The following is a 26542-nucleotide window of genomic DNA, read 5'->3' as shown; positions in this document are numbered from 1 at the left end:
AATAATGTGCCAGGGAGCTGAATGTCCTTCCACAGCCTTGCAATTGAATTTCACCTCAGGAAATGTTATTCTGATTCCTGCAAGAAAAGGATTGTATGTGTAGAAACTGGGCAGGGTATATGTGCCTTCAGGGCAAAGGAAACCTATATATGAGAAGTTCTTTCACAGTGATGAAAAAAAGTGAGGACAAAACAGAAAATCTATTTCTTCTGTAATGTTGTGAATCATTACTACTGATACACTCAGATGTTATACACAGTTTGCCCCTCTAGACACCCTTCAAACAGACAGGGCTTCAAAAACAGAATTATGTGGTACTGGGTGACATGTTCAGTCTGGATACTAAGTCTTTGGATTTCTCTTAAATGCTCTTTGGATTTCTCTTAAATGCTGAACATTATTTCAGTTCTCATCACTACATTCCTGTTCTGACATTGCCTAATTTAAATTTGTGCAACTGTTCTTATTAAAGCAGAAGAAAAATAAGTAAAGTTTGCTTTGCAGTATTATTCAATTTATATTGAACTGTTTTACAAATGTACATGTAGAGAATTTTCTGACAATTTCACTGATTTTTTTCTGTAAAGGGGCTGCATATAGTATGGAAGCTCACATGGATATTGTATATCAGTTCCTCCTATAGTAGAAAATGCTTAAGTATAGAAAGATTCATCTTCTATGATTCCTTATATTAATATTATCAAATATTTGTATGTAAAAATAGTATTATAAGTTTGTAATTTATTGTGAACTCTGAAGGTATTTGCAGTTTGTTGAATGAATGTTTTTCCAAGAGTAAAGCATGTATTACAGTCTGTTAAATCAATGAATATGTTCATGTATGGAAATGGTATATAATTCTTTTACTTATGTGGTCTTGGAATTTTTGATGAAGATAATCAAGCACATCTGCCACCATATTTCCACCAGAATTTAAACAGTTGAAAAAACTTTAAGATTACTGCTCCAATTTGTGATATTGATATAGTAAGAAATTACTGCATTTATTCCTATAATTTCAAAAGAAAGCTTATTTTTGATTGGTTTTAGATTTTACAGTTGCCTTGATACAGAAAGTATATGCCAAATTTTCACAAAAGCATGCCTCCTGAGAAGGAAAGTCATCATGTGTAAAACAGTCAAAGAAGAGAAACTGTGATAGTGAGATTAGTTTAAAGATTAGAGAAAATGTTTCAGAGTATATTTTTAAATATACTTTAGAGAAAATATGATTAAATTAAAATCAACTAAGCTTTTAAAAGTATGTGTTTTCCTATGATAAAGCTTACCTATGAACCTGATGTCCTTGAAGGTGGCAGAATAACTCCTATTTAAAATGTTGATCTTGTTTATTTTGAAATCCTTTGTTACTTGTGTGTCTATTTCTGGTTAAAATCTGTATGGTTTGTTGCAGTACATGGCGTTTGGGAGGAATGGTCCCCTTGGAGTTTGTGTTCATTCACATGTGGTCGAGGCCAAAGAACTAGAACAAGGTCATGTATACCTCCCCAGTATGGGGGAAGATCATGTGATGGACCTGAAACACAGCACAAACCTTGCAATATTGCACTCTGCCCTGGTGAGCTCATACAGCAACTCTCTGCTTTGTTACAGTGCATTTAATGTGGGTTGTTTGTGGTTTCTTTTATAGCGCTTTGCACATAGGAAAAAAAACATTATCCAAAGTGACTATCTTGAGTAATATTGTTTGTTGGGAAGGATGGCTCTTAAAATCGTTCATAATTCTGACTGCAATGGTTAAAGTATATAGTCAGGATGGTAACTGTTCAGGACAGATGCAAATAATATTTAGTTTCTTTGAGGTACTCTCTCTATAGGGCACAGTATGTTGTGTAGGAAGTCTTGATTCAGGATGGGTCTCGGAGAACCAAAAGGCAAAATACTTCCTGACTGTGCCTGAAAGAGAGACATTTAGACGTCCCATGGTTTGTGTCCCCCATATCTGTACAAATTATAGAATACAAAATACAGTTTAAAAGTTACAGTTTGCTTAGAGGTTCACTGTAATTATTTATTCATGATATGTCAAACATATTTGTGAAACCATAACCTTTAAATTGCTAATTTATCCAAAATGGATATTTTTACATGTGTACAGACAGAAAGGCTCACACAAGCTAGGGCAATATTGAATACCCATTATGTTCTTGTATTACATGTTTAGGTGCCTCATTTCTGGTAGTTATGTGTGAAACCAATTTCAAAAAATTACCACTAACCAAATAAACAATGCACTGGCTTCATGTTAAAATGTCCATCTACTAAAATTAAAGATTACTAAAAAAAAAAAAAGGTGTTCTTTCAAAATTGATTTTCAACTTTTTGTCTTTAGACTGTGATTAATTTAGACCAACTTTTTCAAAATGCATGTATACATCTAATGCATCCAGTTTGCTTCAATATTGAGAAGAAAAACAAAAGATATTTTGACCTAATCTGTCAAAAAAATTACTTGAGAACTCTGGATTTTGAAACATCATTTATATCTAAATGACTTTTAGAGACACTTCTATACTGTTACATTTAAAAGCAGCACTTTAAGTCTTTGCTCAATATTAAGATTTGCTGCAATTTGCATTTTCAATTTATTAAGGGAATCTTCATGTAGAATTCTCTATTTTTAAAGGGTGTTTCTGAAATAGAAAACTCACATGCTCTTTTCTCCTAAAGATAAATAAGAGAGATGTATGAAATATATATGAGAAGCTGCAGAATGAGTTTTCTCCAAAGACAGTATAATAATTGATTTGATCTTTGCTATCCTAAATAATACTATATAGCAACGAATAAAACTGAAGAGGGTGCATTGAAATGTAATTTCCATAATGTTTTCCTCTTCACATAAACCTTTTATGATTAATGAGTGGAACTAGCATCCATGTTTGGAAAGATTTCCATTTTCTTCTGAATAAATTATCAGGGCTCAGCTTCATAGTTTCAGAGGCATCTGCATTGAGAAGTACTTCACAACCAGGCATTACACGGAATACTTAATACAGAACTTCAGAGAAAAGCCTTGGAAAATCTCTTCCTTTAATTCACTGGTGCTGAGATCCTGGGCCCAGGATATGGGTAGTATCTTTGAAATGTTCTGTTGTTTATGTCTGACATTAGCAAAATAGTTTGCCTCAATTATTTACTGAACAGTGACACACCCATACAGAACAGTATGTTTAATCACTAACTTTAAGATTCTTCTTTCTATTTTAGACATTAACACCATCAGCTTAGGGAGCTGCTATTCCAACTCCCCTTTAGAAGAATCCTGAAAACAGGGTTTGGCAAGTGCACCAAGTGAAATTCCTTGTTTGGAGTGGTGGTGCTTATATAGCACTAGCAGTTATAGAACCAGGTTTTCAAGGACGAGTATTAATCAAAATTATATTAGAACCTACATTTTGAGATTATATTTAACTGCAGGGGCAATGAGGAACTGATGATTGCCACAATCTCTATGAATGCAGGATCCTGAATTAGCACAATTAGTCATAACACATTTCATAATGCTTGCCTGTTTTTAAACATACTGCCTAGTCCTATTATTATCGACCATATAATTTTTAACTTGTATGGAAGCATAATTGCTTTATGTTTTTTCATTACCTTGTTTTTAATATTTTCATTTATCTCAAGAAGCTTTCTGATATACAAAATTATTAATAACAGTCATTAACCTTTACTCAGGAGAATATTCATCCAAGCTCAAGTGCATGGGCTAATACAAATTACTAAATACAGAGCCATTTCCACCATTTTCATTTTGTTTAGACATTTAACTTGTCCATTTCAGAAAGAAGATTATGCAATATGCAAACACAACAGCAAATCTGATAAGAAAGCAAGGAAGGCAGGCAGTTTCTGTCCTGCTACATTTTATCTCAAAAGAATGTTGAAGAACTGAGATAATTTCCCTCACAGGGAGGATGAATGATCAAAAATATATTCAGCATTGTGAATACAGAGACGAGAGCCTGTATGTGAGGCAAAGGGGTAACTCCCGTTTTCCTTTTCCTGTTCAACTAAAGACATCTCGTTTCACTGTCAGCACCAATGTTATAATCTGACCTGTCTGAGCTATCACTGCAGTTCCTAGAAATCACTTCAGAGGGCTCAGGGTTTACTTACATGATACAAGAACGGCTCTCACTTTTGCCTAGAAAGACCAGTCTTTTTATAAGGTCTTGTTTTGAATAACACCTCTCAAAGAGTATGTGACCAAAATAATTATTTATCCTTTTTTACATCAGCGTGCAATTAGAGGAGATGGGACACTCTTTACTTGAAGGAAAAGGAAAACAGTTTTATATTAGTTTAAAGCAGCTCATAACCTTGGTTTGTGTATTTGATTGCCATGAGAAGCCAGGCTGGGCCCAGCCCGAGGGGCTGCGGTCACCTGCGTGGCTCCGGCGGTAACTCTGCTGTGTCCATCTCTTTTGTGGCCGCGGCGGCAGTGGACGGACAGTGGCAGGAGTGGAGCTCGTGGAGCCAGTGCTCGGTGACCTGCTCCAACGGCACCCAGCAGCGAAGCAGGCAGTGCACGGCAGCGGCCCACGGCGGCTCCGAGTGCAGAGGGCCCTGGGCCGAGAGCCGGGAGTGCTACAACCCCGAGTGCACCGGTGAGTAGCGAGCGGCTGCGCCCGGCTGCGCTCCGTCCGCGCTGCAGCGGGGCCTGCAGGGCGGGCGGGCGGGCCTGGCCTCAGCGGGCTGCGAGGGGCAGGGCAGCTGCTGGAACTAAAGTCACCGACTACAACACAAGAAGTTTCATGTCAACATAAGAGTAAGAACTTCTTTACACTGAGGGTGGCAGAGCACTGAAGAGGCTGCCCAGGGAGGCTGTGGAATGTCCCTTTCTGGAGACATTTAAAACCCGCCTGGATGTGTTCCTGTGCCACTCGCTCCAGGTGACCCTGCCTTGGCAGGGGTGGTGGACCACAAGATCTCCAGAGGTCCCTTCCAACCCTAGCAGTTCTGTGATTCTCTGAGTCCTGGGACCTCATTCATATTTACCTGATAATGAAAATGCTGGAAAGCGTGCCCTGAAAGGCTGCATGAAGGCTGCACATCAACTTTTTGGTTTTATTGCTCTTTGAAGGACATTCAGCAGTTTTAGGCAGGTATTTTTGAAGCTTAAAGTACCTAAGTTTTTCATGAACCTAGAAAGTAAATATATATGAACTGATTCCCTTTTGGGCTGAGACTACTTCATGATCCTCTGACAGTGCAAAAGCAGCTTTTCAGGGTGTATAGATTCTATATGGACTTACCTCTAAGCCTCATTTGCTCTGTGAGAACATGTAAAAATCAAGATCTTAAAATATCACATGCAAAAATGTTTTTATTTAGTTTCTTTTAAGGGTACTTACTTAGGCACATTTTAAATGTGTATTGTTACTGTACAACAGCACTGTACAAATCAATTTTAAAAAAGAGTAATTCTCCATTATGATTGTCGTCATATCACCACTGTAATTATATTTTTCCAAACAGCAAATGGCCAGTGGAACCAGTGGGGCCACTGGAGTGGCTGCTCCAAATCCTGTGACGGTGGCTGGGAGCGGCGGATAAGGATCTGTCAAGGTGCTGCTGTGACGGGGCAGCAGTGTGAAGGAACTGGAGAGGAAGTTAGACGCTGCAGTGAACAGAGGTGTCCTGGTGAGATGAAAACACAATTGCTGTTATTATTTACACTACAACAGGGCTTATTTTTATGGGCATCCTTAGGAAAGATGAGATCAATGTCTGTGGAGTAATAGCCATAAGTAGCTGTATCTGGCCTTGCTTTAGACAAGTCACTGCTGGTTTTCTCATTAGATTTCTGTTTATGCAGCTAAGTGGAAATGAGCCCTATTAGACGTATGAGCAATGCATCAAGTTTTGAGCAAAGCAAAGTGCCATAGTAAAAATAGTTATTAAAAAATACTTGATTGCCAAGGAATGTCTATTATATTTGGAGCAGGAGCAATTTGCTATAGAAAATCTCTTTGGACGCCCTGTATCTGAGAATACCAGGGCTGTTTTTATAATCTGGAATTCCTTCTATCCAGTATACGAGTGACATCTCTTAAACTTTTGGGGTAAGATCTAGTGCAGTAAAAATAAGCGATAAAGTGAGCCTTACCATAGTGTAGAGAGTGAATGAATGGATATGTGAGCCACATTTTATAAAATAGGGAAAGTAATTGAAAGACACATCTTTCTATTATTAAGCATTAATATAATGCTTGAATATCACTTTTTTAATATAACGCTTTGTATCACTCTTTACTTTGCCCTCCCAACAGATTTAAGTCTTTCCCACTAAAAGCCAATAAAAGTGTATTTTTTAGCTTCTTCAAAAATGATGAATAAAGAAGAATATCTGGTGAATCAGATAGTATTTATCATAAACACACATTGTTCTAAAGTAAAAGAATGTATTGTTGGATAGGTGAAAGATAAAAAATAAGTAGTTAGTCAGGAGGGTAGGATGTTTTAGCCATCCACTTGGGAAATTATGCAATCTGAACTGCAAGCCAGGAAGCAGCAAAAAATCAATCTAGCAATCTGACTTCTGGACATTTTTGCTGGCTGTGTTCTCTGGTGGTCAGAGAAGGACTTAAATGGCAGGGATGCTTTGGTCAGGAAATGAGATGTGAATTTTATGTTATCAAGCCCCTATTTTTCATAGAGGGCATATTGATCCCTTGACAGACGTCAAGGAACAGTTTTCAAGGTACTTGCAGGAACAATTAGTCTCATTGCATTTGAAGAACAACAAAAAGACTATTTGTAGTTAGAAAGTTATAATACTATACTGTAGAAATTAACTGAATTTAACTTGCTTTTTAAATGATTTCTTTAATTTTAATAAAAATTTCATCATTTGAAAAGCAGTACAAAATAGTATTTGTATTGGATTCCTAAGCAAACTAATTTCCATGGGTAATGCAGCCTTCCTCTATAAAGCACAACACTAATAGAAGATTAATATGAATCTTCTCAATAAGCAGTCAGATGAACTAGATGCTGCTTATAAAACCATTCTTGAAATAATTTGCATTTGTGTATGTAAAAGTAAAGCCATACTGCTGCAGTCCAATTTTCAAAGGTTGCCACCTGCTGTTAATAAAATATTTTACAGATGTATTTACAAGTCAAATGCACACAGAGCTTTATTTGCCATTTGGTGAAGTTATTTATTTACTTGATTAATTTCAGATTAGATTTAGTGTGCTTATAGAAACTCTAACCTGAAGCACCTTTTAACAAGCTATGCTTGTGCAGACTATTAGACATGAATTACAGATTTATTTGCCTCTAGACTGACATTTGCTGAAGTCTCAGATTTAAATGTAGAGATAATTTAACAAAATTTTATAAAATTATATACAAATTACATTCTATAAACAAGTAAAATTGGAAAGTACTACACAGAGTTGTTCAAAGTATAAGAAAATTTCATTATTTGTATGCATTTCTTCCTAGCCCTGAAATAGCTCAGAAAAGCTATTTTTGTCTCACTAGTTTCTTGTTCTCTGTAAGCCACTAAAACAGTGTGAGAAAACTATAATGTTGGTCCTTTTTCTTTTATTAGCATTGCTTTGAATAAAACAAGATCCTCAGGTGTGTAGAACCATGGAATATTTTTGTTAAGGGTATGAAGCTGCACTTGCTTGTATCACCCAGAGGTCTGTTGACTTACAAAAAGTTAAATTATAGCTGCTTTAAATTGTGCAAGCAAAAGGTTAATAAAGCCTTTTTCTGTTATAGTGACTGATGTTAATAAGATACTTTGCAAACAGAGTGCTTACTTGATAACTGAAAATCATGGCTGGACAGTGTGTAGTTTGTGTTCTGCATTATCTGAGTATTATATGAAAATTTTTCATAGTTTCTCAGTGCTTCCCTTCAAGTGGCTGGGGCATGAACTGAATTACTTTCAGCAGCATTAAGAGAGGCAGACTCAGAAGTGCTGTCTGTGAGTTGGGGGTGTGAAGTGACGCAGAGTCCCCAGACAGGTGCAGAGGAGAGCTGCTTTATTGCAAATACCTGGCCTTTTTAGCAATTAGCCAGTTATCAGCTACATAGATTAAAATCATAGCAAATGTAATTCAACCAACCTCCTTACACCACGATGTGAACACACCATGGTTACATAACTTGTTTTTCCACCTCTAAATCAGCTGAGTCACTTTCCCATAGTCCTTTTCTGCTTAGCCAAAGTAGCAGGCCTAAGCCATGATTTTACAAGGCCTTCACTTTGTAAAGTTTTACCCAAATGCAACAACTATCTGAAAAGTGGTTTCTCAAAAAGCTTGGTTTCTGAACAAATTTTTTGCATCTTTCTTTGTGATTTATTTATATATACAGCGATAAATTTTAAAACTGTTGTTTTTTCCTTCCATTGTGTAATAATCTAGGAATGAAAAACAAAGATCTGAAGACATTTTGGGTTCAGTTATTGCTGCTTTGTTGCATCCCAAATGTCTTAAGTTAAACCTCACTCCTAGTAGGTCAGCACTACTCTGCACTCAAAACATTTTTCTGTGAAGGATAACTTCAGAAAATTGGAAGCAAATCGGAGAAAGTAAAAAATGCTTTTGTATTTGGTAAACAGCTAGTCACTCAGGAGTCACAGCAAAAAACTTACACAAGATGAATGAACACTATATCTGTCCCATAAGAATAATGGAGACAGCTAGATAACAAAAGAAAATGCATCTGATAAGGAGTTGCATGGCAAGATGATCAGAAACTTGTAGAAGATTGTATAAGAGAAATAAGGCAATTTCCACCAAATGTGTCAGTAAAAATGAAGAGATGGGACTACCAAAACCAAAGTGCAGCACTATACGGGGTAGAAGACTCCTGTAAATTTATTTTTATAAAAATAAGACTATGTTCCTATGACAGCCAGAAGAATATATCATGTTTCAACAATACAGTATTGGTTTCCAGAAATACCTAATTTCCCAATATTTAAATGTATATTACCTCTATAATTGTTTCCAATATTAATGTTTTACCTAGCTTTTACTCAAAAAAGCTTCTCAGCATTTATACTACTGAAAATATAAGCATATTTTCAGCAGTATAAAGCCTGATATGGGGGTACTTTAGACCAAAGTATAACTGAAAACAGTGCTAGACTATCTTGTTAGCTAACAGAAAGACAAGAGTGCACAACAACCAAAGATTGAGTGATCATTTCCCACCAATGATGGAAGTTTTTTTTCGCAGCAGTATTAAATAGATAAGACAGAATAGGAGAAGGGAGAAGATTCAAGTAATTCAAATGATACTCAGCTAAATAATAAAATAAAAGCTTTGGGAAGTTTTTTTGTCTCCGATTACAGCACTATTCTATAAGACATCCCAAAGCTTTTTTCCTGTTGCCTTTGTTTATGATAATTTTGCCTGGGGCATTGAATTAGGATTCAAGAGAGGAGCTGTAGTTCTACCATCATTCGAGCTGCTGTGTGCTGTAGGCTCACTTGTCTGACCCTTTTGTTACCCTCTGCCATATTTGTGATCTGCCTGTGCAGATGGTAGACTCTGTGAGACCACATGTGTCTCTTGCTTTGTGTGCTGTACTGAGCTTCCACAGATCCCACTTGGGTTGATTGCCTCTGGGAGATGCACGTCTTCTCTCCAGTAATGTCAGAAGAAGACTGTGCTTCTAGACCACTGACTTTGTTGAATATTTGTGCTTAGGTGGGATGAATTCAGGTCTATCTTTGCAGGGGTGTAGCGTGGTACATTTGAGTGCATGCTCTGTGTGGGAAGATGCTGGTGATTCACATCAAGAGTGAAAGAGGACTGCCTTTTATTTCCCAATGATAGCAAATTTTACCACAGTATTTGCTATTTGCTTCTAAATTCTGGTAGTTTTCTATGACTTTGTACAGCAAACTCATATTTACCTGTGGGTGTGTTATGAATTAATTGTGCCATAGTTACAGAAATACTTGAACTGGTTCTGAGGATCAACAAGACTTTCTAAGTCAGATATAGTGTGCCTGTAATGCCTCCATGAGCGACATGGGTTGCAGCCTCACAGATGCTTTAATGTGGGCAAATGCCTGATGAGTAAGCTCTGCCAGATAGGTTTGAGCTTTGGGAAGAAGGAGTTTGTTTTTATCTGCAGCATTCCTTGTTCCTTGGCCAAGAGTCAGCCAGAGACCAGGAAAAGGGCTTTGCCTGGGCTAAGCAAAACTTCTTCCAAGTTCCATCTGCTTCCATACCTCTTTCCTGATGACTCAAGGTCTTGGGAGTGCCTTTTACTTCTGAACACAACACACAAGTGCACCGCTTATCTCCAGCCCTAGGTTGAAGTTTCAATATAATCTTGAGTTCTCAAAACTGTAATTCAAAAGCACACTAGTACCCTTCCAAATAGATGGGAAATCTCTTATACTACCTGAGGCTTGCTAATGTGAAAGAGAAAATATGGTGCATATAGATGTATTTATATGTATTTTTTTAAAAGCAAAAAATCTCACATGTAACATTCAGTATGTGGAGAGAAGAGTTTTAGTTCTGAGAATCAGCACCTAAAGTGCTGATTAGTGAACACAACACATTTGAAATGGCCACAGCTGCATAACAAATATAGTTCTCACAGAGCTATAAGCTCTGGCAAATTTATGTAATTTATAATATAACCTCCTTATTATGTTAATTTACGCTCCTCAAAACAGAACATTTCTTTTGTTTATAAGGTCATAATAGAATGATAATCGCTTTTGCTTATGTCACCAGATGGCTTATGTTTATCAAAATCTGTTTTTTCCCAGTGTATCACTGTCCTGATGCATTCACTCTGTGGGCATATCTGAAGCAGGGCTAGTATTCTAGATTATGGATTTCACTGACTTTCTTTGGGTTTTGCCATTAATGGATCTCTTGCATTTTGTGCAGCACCAACTGTCTTGATTTACGATTCAGGAATGCTGATGGTGAGGCAAATTTAGCAAGCAATTTTTCTGCCCAACTGTGATTCATATTAGTATTACTGAGCCATCTGCTAGGTATTCTTTGTCCTCTACAAAGAGAGGGTACAGCTTTGTGCAAAAGTCTACTCAGTTCCCTTGCTCACACTTCCGTCAGCAGAAGTGCAAAACAGGGAAGATGGACGATTTTATGGGGTAGATAATGGGATGGGCAAAATCTGTAGTCTGTTCCTGCCTCTGCGAGAGATTTCCCATGCAACCATGAGTGAATCATTGAATTGCTTTCTACCTTATCACACCATCTGCTAGAATGAATTTCCTTTCTCTTTTCTTTTTTCTTCTTTTTGTAACCACTTTGCTGTACTACAGCAGGGTTACTTTTTTTTTTTTTTTTTCTGGAAATACATTTAATAATAAACAATTCCTGATTTTCTCCACTGAACTTGGAGTGAATTAGATTTCATTAACTAACATGTCAGTGATGTGAGTTGTGAGATGACTACAGCCAGATGTTTTCTGTGCTAATCTAATTTACTCAAAAATCATAAACTGGAATATACACTAACATATAAAGAGCAAGAGGAATCTGCTGTTGTGACCATGTGAAAATAAACCATGAAGCATTTGCTGAAGTTTATTTTTCCCCATGCAGTTCTGTTAGTACAAAATTGTGACAATATTTTTCCCTTTAAATGGTATTGCAATAACCAGTAAAAGGTTATTTTGCTTTATAGACATTCAGTCCCACATTATTGACTATACTTTCTTAATTACCAGCTTGTACTGAAACACATTTCAAAGAAATAGCCTGATTTTATAATATCCTTCAGAATACACAATTCTCATTTAGCACCTTCAGTACATTTAATGCTTCAACTATCTTTTCAGAACTATTTCTTTCACATAAAGATTCAATTTTAGAAAAATATTTACAAATTTTAGTTTAAGATTAGCATTATAACTTATCACAGTTTAAGTCTCATCATCTTCTGTTGGCTTCTTAGTGCTATTGATCAAAATAGAGCAACAGGAAAGAGTCAAACCTGTTAACATTGTAACTATAACCTAAAAAGTGCTTGCTTGCTGGGGAGAATAAAGCCATGGGTTATATGAAGTAAATACTGTCACAAAAACAGATACGTGAAATTTCAGGCTTCTCATTTTTTTACTTCAAACTTAAAATTAACCCAAGTTATGTTAACATAAACATCTCAGGAAAAAAGTAGGATGAAATGGAACACTTATTTTGCTGATATAAAATATGTTAATGTTTCTATTTAAATTCTCATTTGCAAATGACAGCGCCTTATGAAATATGTCCTGAAGACTACTTGATGTCAATGGTGTGGAAAAGGACCCCAGCTGGGGACATGGCATTCAATCGATGTCCTCTCAATGCCACAGGTACAGTACTACTTTGAAATTTTATGGTGATAAAAAGGGGAGAAATACTTTGCTTTGTGTCTTAGATAAATTATTACTGGACTCATATAAATATGCATATATATGACTATATCTGTATAAACAACACACATTGACTTATGCATGTCCATGGAGACATACACATGTACATATGACGTCTCTTACAGCTTCCATATATGCACGGGTCTGTGATGTATGTACTTTTATTTGTATATATACATATGTATACATGTACATGCGAACATTATAGCCACAAAGAAAAAGCTGACAAGAAATCAATTTGACTGGATGTATCAGGCAAAGTGATGAAAACGAGGGAGAACATAAAAATCTTTTTAATTAAGGAAACACTGCTGAAAAGCAATCAAGTAAACACTGAAATGTGTTTCAGGATCTTATACTACTCTCTATATACCGATGATCATTGCATGAAATTGTTTCTGTGTGTGCCTTTAAAATAGCATGGAATATAGGTTAAATAAGGTTTATTCTTTCCAGTTGCTCTCTCTTATATAAATATTTTCTGTCTCTTTTGTGTCTTACAGGCACCACTAGCAGACGCTGCTCTCTCAGTGTTCATGGAGTGGCCTTTTGGGAACATCCAAGCTTTGCTAGATGCATATCAAACGAGTACAGACACTTGCAGCATTCAGTAGGTGCAAAGTCAGCTTTAGTACTTGCTCTGTTTATTCATTTCTTATCATTGGCGTAAAAAAGAAACTTACTTTTTTGCTCTCAGGTTTCTCTTAAGCAATACCAAGAGGAAAATAGATCTGAGAAAGAATAATTTATGTTAATGGATATTATTTTAATCTTGTATAATGCTGGTGTTTGTGAAATAAGCCTTGTCCTACTGTAGAAGTGGAAAAATGAATCAGATTCCCTTCTTTCATGTCTGCTGCATGAAATTTTTATAGGGGTCAGAGGCAAGACATATTTTAGTTTATTAGAAAATGAGATGTGAATAAATGAGATTTACTGGAAGAGCAACTTGCTGAGAATTCTGTAATACTGTGTATTCTTTAATTGCACAGTAGGAAGCCAGGAATGTTTCTTTTTGCTCTCAAATTTAGAACTTCACATTTGAATGTAACAATAGGAAATGATTATAGGGTAAATCTATCACAGTGTCTTGGAAAAGGTAAAGTAACTCTAGATGAAGAAATACTATGTGATTTTTTTTAAAAAGCCTAAAAAAAAGTTTCTTTGCAAAGCATAGGCATTATACAATTATGCACTGCCTAAACATGTTTATTTGGATAGATGTAATACATAATGTATATTGCTTTATAAATGTATTATCATCATTTATGTTAGGTATATTAGGTACCCTCTATGTCCCTAGATGAGGCATTCAGCCAGGTTAATACTATAGTGGGAAATGAGCCTTTGAACATTCTCATGGACAATGGGTTTCCCTGCATGATGTATTCTACTGACATTCTTATTACTCTGCATCCTTTTCCAAAGGCCACTGCTCCTTTTATCATTCAGCAGCAGCACACTAATACAGCTCTGTGCTTCATAACTTCCCAACTTCTCAACCAAGTGCAACACTTCTGTAACATGTTTAAAATTCTTTAGTGGCTTGAAAAGCAGTAGCCTGACTGCCGGTTCTCAAATCTGGATTGCTACTTAGAGGAGATTTTGATTAATTCCTTTGAGCTGCATTTCTGTTTTGTTAGACCCAATTTATTTGAGGCCCGGGATTCAATTTCAGAGTAGGCCAAAGCAAGAATTATTTTTAAGATAGGACAGAATAGATTGTCAAAGGAATTTTCCCCACTACACAGAAGCTTCTATTTTACACAACTGCCTGCATGTTTATTTCTCCCTTTAGTGTTCACGCTCAAAAACCACATTAAGTTGGCTGTAACATTTTTGCATTTAATAATTTCGGTATTTTATTCTGTTGCAACAATTTCATTTGTTAGGTCTATGCTAGTTTGCAGCTCAAACTATGCTAAATGCTGTTTCATGCTATTCAGTGGTTTGACTTACCTGGCTTTGGTAGGCACTGGTAATTTTCTAAGAACTGCAAGTCTGACTTGTTGGACAAAAGACATTTCTAACCTAGAGCAGATTTCTCTTTTTTTCTATATTTCCTTTTTTGAAATATTAATATAAATATATTACGCTGTGAAATATTCTTTCTGCCAAAGAACATTTAAAAATTGGTAATGCTTTTTTAAAATTGCAGAAGCACCTAAACATATCTTTTTCCTGCACAAATTTAAGTCTGGGTCATGTGCATACAAATTAAAGTGGACTTCTTTTACACTTGGGAACTGTTCACAAGGAAAATTGGTCTGTCTTACATCTTTCTGCTTCTCCAAGTGAACAACGCAGCATATTTAAAGAATCAGAGAAAATAGAGGTAAAGACCTATAAGGTCATTGCCCAGCAAATGTAGGCTTGTCCCCCCACGATACATATGTCAGTTCCATAAATCCCTGAAAATAGGGCTTTATAAGGAAGCTGCTGACAGACGGTGTTGCTATAATAAATATGTGTGCTTATGAAAGCATGTATGAGTTGTCTCAGTGTGCTTAACTTACCGATAAAGTTATTTTACCAACGCAGACCAGGAATAGAGTGGGGTATCACTCAGTTCTCTGAATATTTCCATAAAATCTGAGCTGAATCTCTATCATTTATTGTCTAAAATATATAAAAGAAAATCATATGCACAGTCTTCAAAAAAATTATGTTCCTGAAGTTGATATAAAGCAGTTTTATATTTATATATATTTAAATATTATAAATATATAATACATTAAAGCATAGAAGACAAACAAGTCCCTGTCTTTATGCCCTCCAATCAAGCTGCTTATGATCTAGAACCAGAAATCACATAGTAGAATTCATATGATGCTGTACCTAAGAAAATATTATCTATAGAAAAGTGTTCAGTATGATGGGAGCCAGACAAGATTTCCTTGGCCATAGACTCTGCTAACCTGGCTACACAGGTGCTGAACTGGAAGCCCATAGTTGTACTAGTAAATAAACTTAAGCTTAAAAGCCATCCTTGTAGTCATCTGCCCAGTTTAACTGTGTTTGTGTTAGCATGCTCCCTGACCATTTCAGACCACACCAGTGAGCACTCTCCCAAAGAATGCCTGCCAGCCTTTGGAGGATAGCATGGCAGAGAGGCCATTGTCAGCAGGCAATAAAAACATGATTTTCTGGGACAGAGGAGGGATAGAAAGTTTAAAGTGAGAAAACCACAATTCTTTGCTATATATAGTGTAGAATTTTACCACATAACCACAGGTAATTGACTCCTGAAGACTGTTCCCTTACTGTATATAACTACTGTAGATTCACTGCCTCACGCACAAATCTTCTTGTATTTTTACAGTTTTCTCTATTACTCACCCGGAATTGACATGGGACAAATTTCAACCCCTAGAGAAACTGAAACCCAGTTAGTGCTGTGTGGTCTTCAGCTTGACTCAAGACTTGTACTGAGACCAACATGGTAGCTCTGTAAATCATGCCAGAATGGCACCATGTTTTAATCTTAAAATCCATTTGAAAGTCTGTTTGTAAAGATGGAGAGTCATTTAAGCTAAAAATACACCCATAATATTAACGATAATATACTTTGCTCGTAATCCCCAGCGCCATGAATAACAAGACTTTTTCCAGTCACTTACAGAATGTGTCAGGCAGAATTACTGCCTCTGCTGCATGCCCTGGCACTTCAGATGTAGGTTATGGCACCTCAGAGGAAAACGGGGTTGAGTAACATTGTCTGGACTCGTGGACCACTTTTGGATACATATATCAATATTATGCTTAATATTCTATTGCAACAGTTTCAGAATAATTCCCAGTCTTAAATTAATATATGTCCTCAATATATTTTTGAGATGAGTCTGTACTACATCTGCATTTCTTGTGGAGAACTGAGACCACTTTTAAGCAGGAAATTTATCTCAAGTCTTCTGAATTATTGCCTTGCCACTCTTCCTTCTTAGTGTTCCTACATGTCCATGGGACAACTCAGGAAATTCCTGGCATAGTAAAAATATAGCAAACACAAAGCCTCCAAAGAGACTATGTACTTGAACATGATGAAACAGTAGAAGGGTATGGTTTGACTTGTGGAGATCAACACTCAGTTTATGTCTTTCAAGGACACCATGTCCTACACGATAGGAGTTTGAGGTAGAGCAGTTTAAGAGAATTATGAATGTCAGCTGTGTTACAAATGTACAGCCTGTACTTCTGTTAGTTTATTTTACCTTGTGCACTGTGGTACGGGTTTCTTTTAAAGCTAGGGACGACAATTAGATTTCTTTGAATAACAGAACCAATTAGTCATGAACAATTTATCCTACATTTGGTACAAATCAATCATCAAATGAATTCAACAAATACTGTTTGACCAGCTTTTACAGCTGCTTGACTAATAAGAAAATTTATTCACTGAACATATTAAGGGACAAAAATGCCCAAATCCATTAAATAAACCTTTAGAAAATTATTTGCTTAACTGTAATAATAATATGTAAAGAACCTAGTTAGGATTATTCTCTCTAAAGCACTATAAGTGGAAAATTCAGAGTGATAAATAGGTAGACTGCCTCCTGGACCTAGAGGATCAAGCAATAACTTGATGAGCAGAAAAAGAAACATCACAGATCATATACCAAATTTTTTTCTGGTTTTCTTGCATTGTCCTGATGTGTTTGCAGTGTCTGCAGCTTTGCATTAGTAAAACGTTCTTAGTCAAGCACGTTGTCTTGAGTCTGTTACCAATCATTGTAGCTGAGAAGAATGTTTTGCCCAATTATGTGCATGTTTTTAAATGTATTCTTGAGAAAGAGGGGATTATGACAAGAAGTCCAACTGTATTTTTTATTGTGGATGTAAATGAAGTAAAGTCATAAGGTTTAATAAACTCTAGTGGCAGAGGATATCCTTTCTTCACTTCCTTCTGGAAAGTTCTTAATCACATACTGATCACCAGCGTTTTGTTAATAGTGAAGAATTTCCTTCTTTCTTAAATTCCAGATTAAATTATCAGAATTTGGAGGATTTTTCCTTTCTGTAGGACAGACATATTTTGGGTTTTCAGACCATTTTACCAAATCAATTCCTTCTATAGCAGAATGTTATGGACTGTTATGTTCTGTTAATAGCAGAAGTTATGGACCTTGCTGAAGCCTATTTTCTCTTTCTACCCTTGGCCTATAGTTTCATTTTCTGAAAACTGAACTACTTCAGTCTAGCATATTTTAATCTCTTTAAAGTGTATCTGTTGCTGGCTTAATGGACTGTTATATGTAGAAAGGCAAATTAGATGATGATCTAATGACCCAAACTTAGTCTGTATAATATTACGAAGTATGTTCCTCATTGCTCATTATCTTCTTTTGATCTGGAAGCAGAAAATTATGTGCCTAATTATTTCACATAGAATTGTGTACTTTACCCAATACTTGGCTAGTCTGGACTGATGTCTTCTGAGGTGTAGTTTGAGGTTCTTTTTACTTTATTTGGATAAATAGGGTAAAATCCTTCCTGAGACTTAGAAATTTTGTTTTTACTGTGGTTATGAATGGCTGTATGACCAATAATAGAATCAGTGATTAGGACCCCACAGGCCTACTTCAGATGGTACCCAAGAGAAAAAAAATACCTAAATGCCTCAAATAAGAGTACTTTTTGCTTTCATACGCTCTAGAAGCCTATCAAATTTGGTATGGTGCAAACAGTAATACTAAGAAGCAAGACCTCAGAATTAGGAATAGTCTACATTATCATTCTTCCAAGAAGCATAAATAAAGAATTCATGTGTTCTTAATACAGTGTGTGGGTAATAGCCACCGAAATTAGAGAAAAGCACAGCAAAATAAACAAAACTATACTAAACTAAACTAAATAAACAAGAATCCACTCAATTCATCCCAACTGTCCAAAATCTAAAAACAGGAAAGAAAATACTTGAAGGAGGACTAATGAAAAAAATTAAAATGAGATTAAAATAGTTAGGTGTGGAAGAGCAATGAGATTTCACATTTTATGAGCTTTCTAGGAATTGAATACTTAAGCTTTTCTGACCATTTTTAATAAAAACCATTAATACATAAAATCTTACCATGGAGCTTTAGAAATTGATTTTGTGAAAATTGAGGAAATACTTGAATACACAGGTTATTTCTTTTTTCTCCTCTGTTATGCACTCAAACTAAGCAATAGGATTTATTGGATTACAAAAAACAAAACAAAAAAAAAAAGATAATTTTGTAAGGCATTGGCTTAAAAAAGTATTAGTAATGTATTATTCTCTTACCACACACTGAAATAGTCCTTTTGCCTAAAGTGATTTTTCCTCTACATGTCTTTTGCATGGTCTAGTTTGGAAGAGATTTGAACTGCACTCATAAATAATGATGAAGACTAAACCTGTTATCAAGAAACTTTGCTCCTGAAAGACATCTCCAACAGTATCAGAAAATCTCTACTAATACAGACCCTTTTATAAACCTGTGTAGCACAGTTTTCATGCCTAGATCATGAAATTCTGTATTTAGTTTCTGTGATAAAAATAAGGTAGTACTTTAATAGAATCATAGGATTGTTTCAGTTGAAAAGGATCTTAAAAAACATCTAGTTCCATTCCCCCTGCCATAGGCAAGGCAGGTCCTTCAGAGCTCCATCCAACCTGGCCTTGAACACCTCCAGGGACAAGGAATCCACACCTTCTCCAGGCAACTTGTTCCAGTGCCTCACCACATTCACAGTAAAGAATTTCTCCCTAATATCTAATCTAAATCTACCCTTTGAAATGTTTGAAGCTGTTCCCACTTGTCCTGTCACTACATGTTCTTGTAAAAAGGTATTGGAAGACTACTATAAGATCTTTCTGGAGCCTTCTCTCCAGCTGAATAATCCCAACTCTCTCAGCCATTCCTCATAGGACTGGTTCTCCACCTCTCTGATCATCTCTGTAGCCCTTCTCTGGACTAACTCCAACAGGTCTATGCCCTTCTTATGTTGGGGGTCCCAGAACACAGTGCCACTTTTGGTGATATAACACCTAATATAACATGCATTCATGCAAAATGGGCTGCTTTTTATCAGAAAGTCAAAAAAGTAAAATATCTCTTAACTCTTGGGAGTTAGGAAGTAAAAATCTACATATGAATTATCTCATTGATGTCAAAATATTAGCACTTACAAAGGAGCATGGGAAGTTGTGCAGGTGAATCTTTACATACCAAACTAATAATATAGCCATAAAATGCATTTCTGCTGCTTCTGCTCATACTATAATTTTGTTTCAACTTTTTCCACAGCAGTGTTATTCACAATTTTGCAAGTGCTTGGCTAAAATATAATTTGATAAAAAGAGCTTTGAGGTGAATGATGATTTGCTCAGCTGCAGCTCATTAGAGATGATTTTGTTTTTCCAAATTATATTACAAGGGCAGTATACCAGCCTGTCCATGTACTTCTCACTGAAATGACTGCTGTACTCTGAGGAATGAAAGGCTTCCTACTAAAAAATTTACAGCTCCTTTTTTTTGCAAGTTTAGTGCTTCATTTCTTTTTATATAGCCACGGAGCAAAGCAGCCAGGCTTAGTTTTATAGATTTGAATGCAGATGCCTCAAAAACAAAATTTTTCTTCTTCCTCAGTCTATACTCATATTGGTATATGCCAGCTATTCCTCTTCACCTTCACAGATTTTCATAGGCATGGGTGTCAGTATATGATCTGCTTTCCTTTCTGTGATTCCCTTGTAAGGCCAGAATTTGCAGCTGTTTTGTCATTTCTGTTATCTTGTCTGCAGGATGACAAACTTTTATCTCATCAGAGAGCAACTGATAAGAGATTGTGCAGGCAACAGTTTTCTCCTGCCTCACTAACATTTTCCCATTTTACACAGAAGAAGATTAAACTTAAGGGAAAAAAAGCTAGTCACTGTTAACTTGATGGTGAGGGCACTCTACAGCTGCCTGGAAGGAGGTCTCTTCTCCCAGGCAACAGGAGTGACAGGATAAGAGGGAACGACCACAAGTTGCACCAGGGAAACTTCAGACTAGATATTAGGAAAAGTTCTTCCTGGGAAAGATTGGCAACCTCCAAACCCTGGAGGTATTTAAAATACATATAGATGTGGCACTTGGTGACGTGGTTTAGTGCTGAAATAACAGTTGGACTCAATGATATCAAAGGTCCTTTCCAACCTAAATAATTCTAAATAATAAATAACTCTATGGTTCTGTGATCTTGTCAACATATACACGCACCTCAGTCTTAGAGACGCTATACAGTAGGAGAAAACATTTGTCTACTTTTCTGCACAAGCACATCATAACTTAATTCAACCTCGGGAGTTCCTTTTCATCCTTTCTGCTTTTGAATATCTGTTTTTTAATAGCCAACCAATCCCATTTGTTAAATTAAAAGAAAAGTCCCCACTATCATTTCAGGGTCCATAATATTTTTTCCATATCTGGAACATACACATTTACCAAAGATTAATAAGTGTGTTAAATGAAATGTGCTCCTGTGTTTGCTGCTGCTGCTGCATCTTCTGCAGTAGTGAGCAACTGAGTGTTCCCTGATCACATTGATAATTCCAACCAGCCAACCAACACTGCAGCCACAGATGAACTTCACTAAGGTATGGCCAGAGGTAAAACATTAGAAAGCCATTTAAGAGCTTGGTAAAGAAAGATTTCATCTAAATTTCCCTTTAAGTCTACCAGAACTGCTGGAACCTCCACTGCAATTGAATGTGGCACTGACTGTGAAATGACTGCAAGAGTTTGCCTTGGCAGCAGGAGACAAAGAAATGGTCACAGCAACTTACACCTGCAATTATTCCCCTGCTTTTTGTTCACTACTTCATTTGCTGCATTTTCCCAATATGGTTTATTTAAGTACATGAGAGTGAAAGGATTTTTCTCTTGCCCATTGCTTTATGCAGCATGCCCAAGCAGAGATTAGGACTCCCAAGTAATGATAATTTCCTTGAAAAAAACTTTTTGGTTATTCTTGCAAATAAAAATGGAAATGACTGTATGGAAGCAAAATGATATAAGTACAAAAATTGGTTAGAATCAAATAAGCATTTCAATTTAAGCATTTATCAGAGCTTTATGGTTTAGGGACATATACTTACAAGGATGACCATGTAGCATAAAAAATGAAAGACAGCTCATTTGTAGTGAATCCCTTTGTGACCTGTAGCTTCAGCCATTCAGTCACTATGGAGAACCAGAAGACTTTACCCCAAGCAATGTTATGTCTGTCATAAAATGAAAACAACCCTCTCAGAGTCGTCATTCTCTTTTTCCTCTCCACTCTTGCTCTTGTCAGGTTGCATTATACATAGATAACACAAATCTTGAAGACATGCCCTCTGGTTAAAAACAGAAACAACAGTAACAACAACAAGATCTCTCACACAACATGCCAACGTGAGCAGGATTTAATCACAGATAATTGGAACATTTAAGAGCAGTGCTTAATAAAATAATAATACAAGCCTTGGTTAACAAACATAAAAATGAGTATAAGAAAAAAAGTGATCTGTTCAATTATTATTCAGTCCTAATCCTGAGACTCATTCGTTATTCTACTGAGAGCAGTCTAATTTATACAAAATATCCAATAAAATGTTTTGTTGGATCCATGCACAAATCAAAATACTGAAAATGTGTAATTACTTTCTCTCTCTTACCTATTTAGTGGTTATAGCTCAAGGATTAGGATTGACAATATTGATGATGATGAATATTAGGATGATGATGTTGATTAAAAAAAGGAATTATGTAATGAGCTAAAGTGGTAAAAAATCTTTTGAACAGCATAGTAGGAGTCTTCTTGTAAAAGAGAGCAGAGGAAAAAAGGTACAGAAAGAGTGAAGCATTTCTCTGAGCTGTTCACATTTTTCTGAAAACATTTTTGACCTCCCCACATACTAGACTTTTCTTTTCAAAAATTCTTCTATAAACCTGATCACATACAGAAGAGCTCATGCAATTTCATCTGTGCAGATATTCAATTTGCCTGAGATTAATTTTTAAGACAGCAAAGGATTCTGTGTAAATAATCCACCTTCTTTTCTCTAAAACCAAATCCCTATTTTAGGGAACATTTTGCTTAAAAATGTTTGGAAGTATATGACAGTGGCATGACTGTTTCAATATAATGAAGTGATCCTAGGTTTTTTTTCCATGTATATACATTTTAAATAAGTTCCCTAAAGCATTAGGTTGTAGTGGTTTCAGCTGAGTGCACCGAGGCACAGATTGATGCACAGTTTCTGCAAAAACTTGGTTCAGAATATTGCACACCATGAGTGTATGAATGCAGGAAGGCTGAAGTTCAGTTTCAGGGCACCCCTTAAACTTTGACTTTTCTGGTTAGGATAAATTATAGGAGGCTTTAGTTTTAGAACATTTGCAGGGATGTTTTACAGAGTTACAGAACTGAAAGGAAATTCATGAGACCATCCAGCCCAAGCTTCTGTTCTGTCAGAATCAGCTATACTTGTGTTATTCTAGCTTTTTTTCCTTGGCTTTTATCAAGGCCTCCAGTATGAAAGTCTGCATAGTGTGTTCAGGTAAACTGTACATCATTTCCTTTGCAGTTGTAAAGTTTTCCTTAATTTATATCCTTAATCTTCCTCGACATAATGTACACAAATTACTTTTTCCCTTTACTGCTGCACACAAAGGGAATATATAATTGCCTTCTTCTTTGCAGAAAATGTTTATTTAATAGTGTGTTATTGTGACTGAAATTGAGACTGCTAACTAATTTCACTGATGAAAAAGTGGAAAATTACTTTGTATTGCTTGAGGCACTTCCTTCATAAAATACTGAATATATAGAAAACATCTCTTGCATGACATTCGGTTATAAATATTTGAATGCATACCTGAAGTGTCATAGCTCTATCTTTAGACTTACTCTGTTTCTTTTAAAATATGGATGAAATTGTATTCTCAAACACTGAAACAGCCTGAAAATAGACAAACAGATTGTAAATAATTTATTATATTGAGGGAAAATAAAGTTCTGTGCCAAAGCAGTTAAAGGACTGTCTATTGACTAATGAAGATTTTGTAAATATGAACAACTTTCTTACAATGACATCACATTACAGGTGTGGTGTGAATATTCTTACAATTTCTATATCTAAAGAGCAGTATATTTTACAAAATATTAGTCTTGAGTTCTGAAGTTCAAAAGCAAAGTGGTTTGCAGATTATGAGCAATTTCAGGACATATTTTTATTTCAAATGATCGTTTCTCACTTCTTTTTAGGGCTTACTAATTTGGGTTCTTATAGTTCCCCCTACCTTAAAATGTGTTAATGACATCATTAGTAATACCTGGCCATGAATCCAACATCATCTTAAAAAATTATGAAAAATGGTTGATGGTGTAGTTACTCTTCAAATTAATAATTCTTTTCAGTCTTCTATACGTTTCTTGAGGGTTCATTGTTTCCTGTCCTTTTAAACTACATCTAGCTGTTAAGTCTGCAGTAATTACTATGCCGTAATAAATTGTACTCCAATGCCAACAGCCTAGGAGATCTGACTTGTAGAGAGGCATTTCTATTATATCATACTTTCTGATAAATTGGGGCAAAAAGGCAGCTGGACCCTGAGTCAAAGTCCAGTTAAACATTTCAGTAATTTTTCAAGTATGCAGCCACACAGTGCAGGCAGATAGTGGCTGGGCTGACAACTGAAGTGTCAGCTTAACAGCTGCTTCATTTCACTATCTCTCAGCTCATAAACTTTATCTTTAATGAGCCTGCCTGTAGAACCACTAAAAAATGACCTTCACACAGGGCCTGGAGTGGTGACCAAAATAGATTTCTTGGGCAGTGCATAATATCACAGTGACCATAGCACAGAAAATAAACAGTATGGTGAGAAAGATGTTGTACTAACTACTGATGAGAATATTCTGTATCTTCATACAGAAAGATTATTGTGATAGCTGTGCAATATTTCACTGCCTTTGATTTATACTAATCTGAACATCTTCAGTGGCTTTAATGGTATTGTGTCAGTTTACATCAACTGATTGAATGGCCTGTGATTTTAAAGTTGTGTTTAGGAGTTGTAAGCTGTCTTACAACAAGAAAATACATTACATAACAAACAGATAATAAGGAGGCTGTTAATTTTTCCCTGCACATTGCTTGCTGGTCTTAGAAAAAAATTCTCTTAACTCTTAATTTTCACCACTTTTCTTAGCTAAACACATTACAACATTCTGTTGTGCTGTGCTGTTTGTAAGGGTGTGCTGCTAGTGTAAGTTGAAGCAGTGTGGGTCTGCAGAGGTAGCTAGGGATTGGGGAAAAGGACTTCCATATTGGAGTATGAGGGGATGAAAAGAAAGGTGCTCTTGGAGCTGTGTATGAGGAGTGTGTATGAGGGAGAAAGGATGCTTGAGCTGGGAAATCAAGCTTTCTGGGTATGTCATTTAACAAAAAAAAGAGTTCCAAGCTAAGCTGTAGTTTTTAAGAGCCTGTAAATTCTGATATACTTGAAACAACTTCACCCTGGCTGCTTTTGAAGCAAGTGTAATAACTTAGTCCTGTGACATTGTGGGCACTTGCTAGACCTTTATCATTGTGTCCAAAGAGCAACCAAAATGTCTTCCTGAAAGCACCAAAGGCCATACTACAGCTCCCGCTCCTGCTCCTCGAGATCTGCAAAACCCCATAGCCTTACTTGTTTGAAAGTATTGAAACTTTTCAAAAGTAGGATAATTTCAATTTATTATTTGCATTCCAAAAGCAGCTGAGGCCAAGACTTCTGCAGGCTTTGTATGTCCCAAAACCATCAACAACTTAGCCCCTGGCATCTTTAAAATGAGAATTTAAAGTCCTGCAGGAGCAGGGAAAAACAAATGGGATGTGAACATACAGATGAAGCAGAAGGAAATAAAATAATGCACCACAAATAACTTGCTGAATAGTTCAACAGTCTTCCTACCGGTGTTTATACAGATGTAACAGCACAGCAGTTTTTATGAGGACTGATCAATTGCTGTTATTACTGATACTAAAAGAACATCTTTTTTCTCTCTTAAACCATGCCTTAAAGTTGTGTGATGCCTTTCCCACAGTACATTCTGAGGCACATGTTAGATTTGGGAGCTCAGCTCTATGGGCTGTCTTTTATGTCTTTTGGGCTTGACTAAAGGTACATTCAGTATTGTTAATCCTCAAAATCTGGAAATACGTTCTGGTGCAAGGAACAGGTGTATGAGTTACAGAAAAAGTTCTACTCTTCAGTGTTGCTGTGCTGGCTGATGCTCTTTTCACTTGCTACTGAGACACAATGTGTGAGCAGATGAGACAAATGGCAACATTTCACAAGAAAATTTTCTCAGCAAAAATGCACAAATCAAGTTCATGTTTGCTTTTACTTGTTCTCAAGAATGTAGTTCATAATTTTATATGTACAATATCAGATTCTTGAATTTACTGAAATTAATTTCCTTCCTAAATTCTCACACATTTTTATTCAGTATTATTTTCCTACACAATTATGTCCAAAATATTCTAAAAGGAATAGAAACTGCATGAAATTATTTCTGCAAGCAAGCTTCTTGCCTAATTACATATTGCAGGATTCTGAAGACTAAGGGAGGTATTTCTGCTGAAATATTTGTTTAAAAAATGCAACCAACCGAACAAACCAATCAGTTATCACTGATTTTTTTTCTAAATATTAATAATACTATTATATTTCTTTCTCTGTACTCATGCTATTGCATAGATTCACTCCCTGTCCATGATGCAGCAGGCAAGTATTCTCCCAGGTCTTCAGTATTTCTAGGATTTTTTCAAGGCACTGGTGGTCCATAAAAATCCTCAGCTGCTCTTAAAGATTATTTAAGAGCTTCCTCCATGGAGCAATCATGAGACAGCCACTTTGCCCAGCCCCAGCTGTGTGACAGGTATTTAGTTTATCTGATGACTGGTTGAGAATGTAACCAAAATATGAACCAACAGCATGAAAAAAAGCCCACCCTGCTTAGAATTAGTATGTCAGAGGATGATTGTGTTTTTTAAGTTGCTTTCGTGGGAGTTGTTTTGAACCCTTTTGAACAGTTTTATTACATAGTGTTTCTCTATGCATTGTTTTTTTATAATGAAGGCCTGC

The 26542-nt window shown here is 36.1% G+C and overlaps 1 protein-coding gene across 7 annotated transcripts in view; it reads left to right on the top strand.

Annotated features, from left to right (window-relative positions):
• The window catches only part of ADGRB3 (adhesion G protein-coupled receptor B3), a 444081-nt gene that overhangs the window by 187666 nt on the left and 229873 nt on the right, over positions 1 to 26542 (top strand). For all 7 annotated transcript variants that reach the window (XM_058801298.1, XM_058801295.1, XM_058801300.1 and 4 more), the window contains 5 exons: positions 1415 to 1579; positions 4473 to 4637; positions 5509 to 5673; positions 12255 to 12356; positions 12920 to 13026. In XM_058801298.1, the coding sequence (XP_058657281.1) occupies positions 1415 to 1579; positions 4473 to 4637; positions 5509 to 5673; positions 12255 to 12356; positions 12920 to 13026 (704 nt within the window). The remainder of the gene's footprint in view (positions 1 to 1414; positions 1580 to 4472; positions 4638 to 5508; positions 5674 to 12254; positions 12357 to 12919; positions 13027 to 26542) is intronic.

Source organism: Ammospiza caudacuta, chromosome 3 (assembly GCF_027887145.1).
Source record: "Ammospiza caudacuta isolate bAmmCau1 chromosome 3, bAmmCau1.pri, whole genome shotgun sequence".
Classification (NCBI taxonomy): domain Eukaryota; kingdom Metazoa; phylum Chordata; class Aves; order Passeriformes; family Passerellidae; genus Ammospiza; species Ammospiza caudacuta.
The sequence above is the reverse complement of the archived record's forward strand: the minus strand, read 5'-3'. Positions and strand labels throughout refer to the sequence as shown.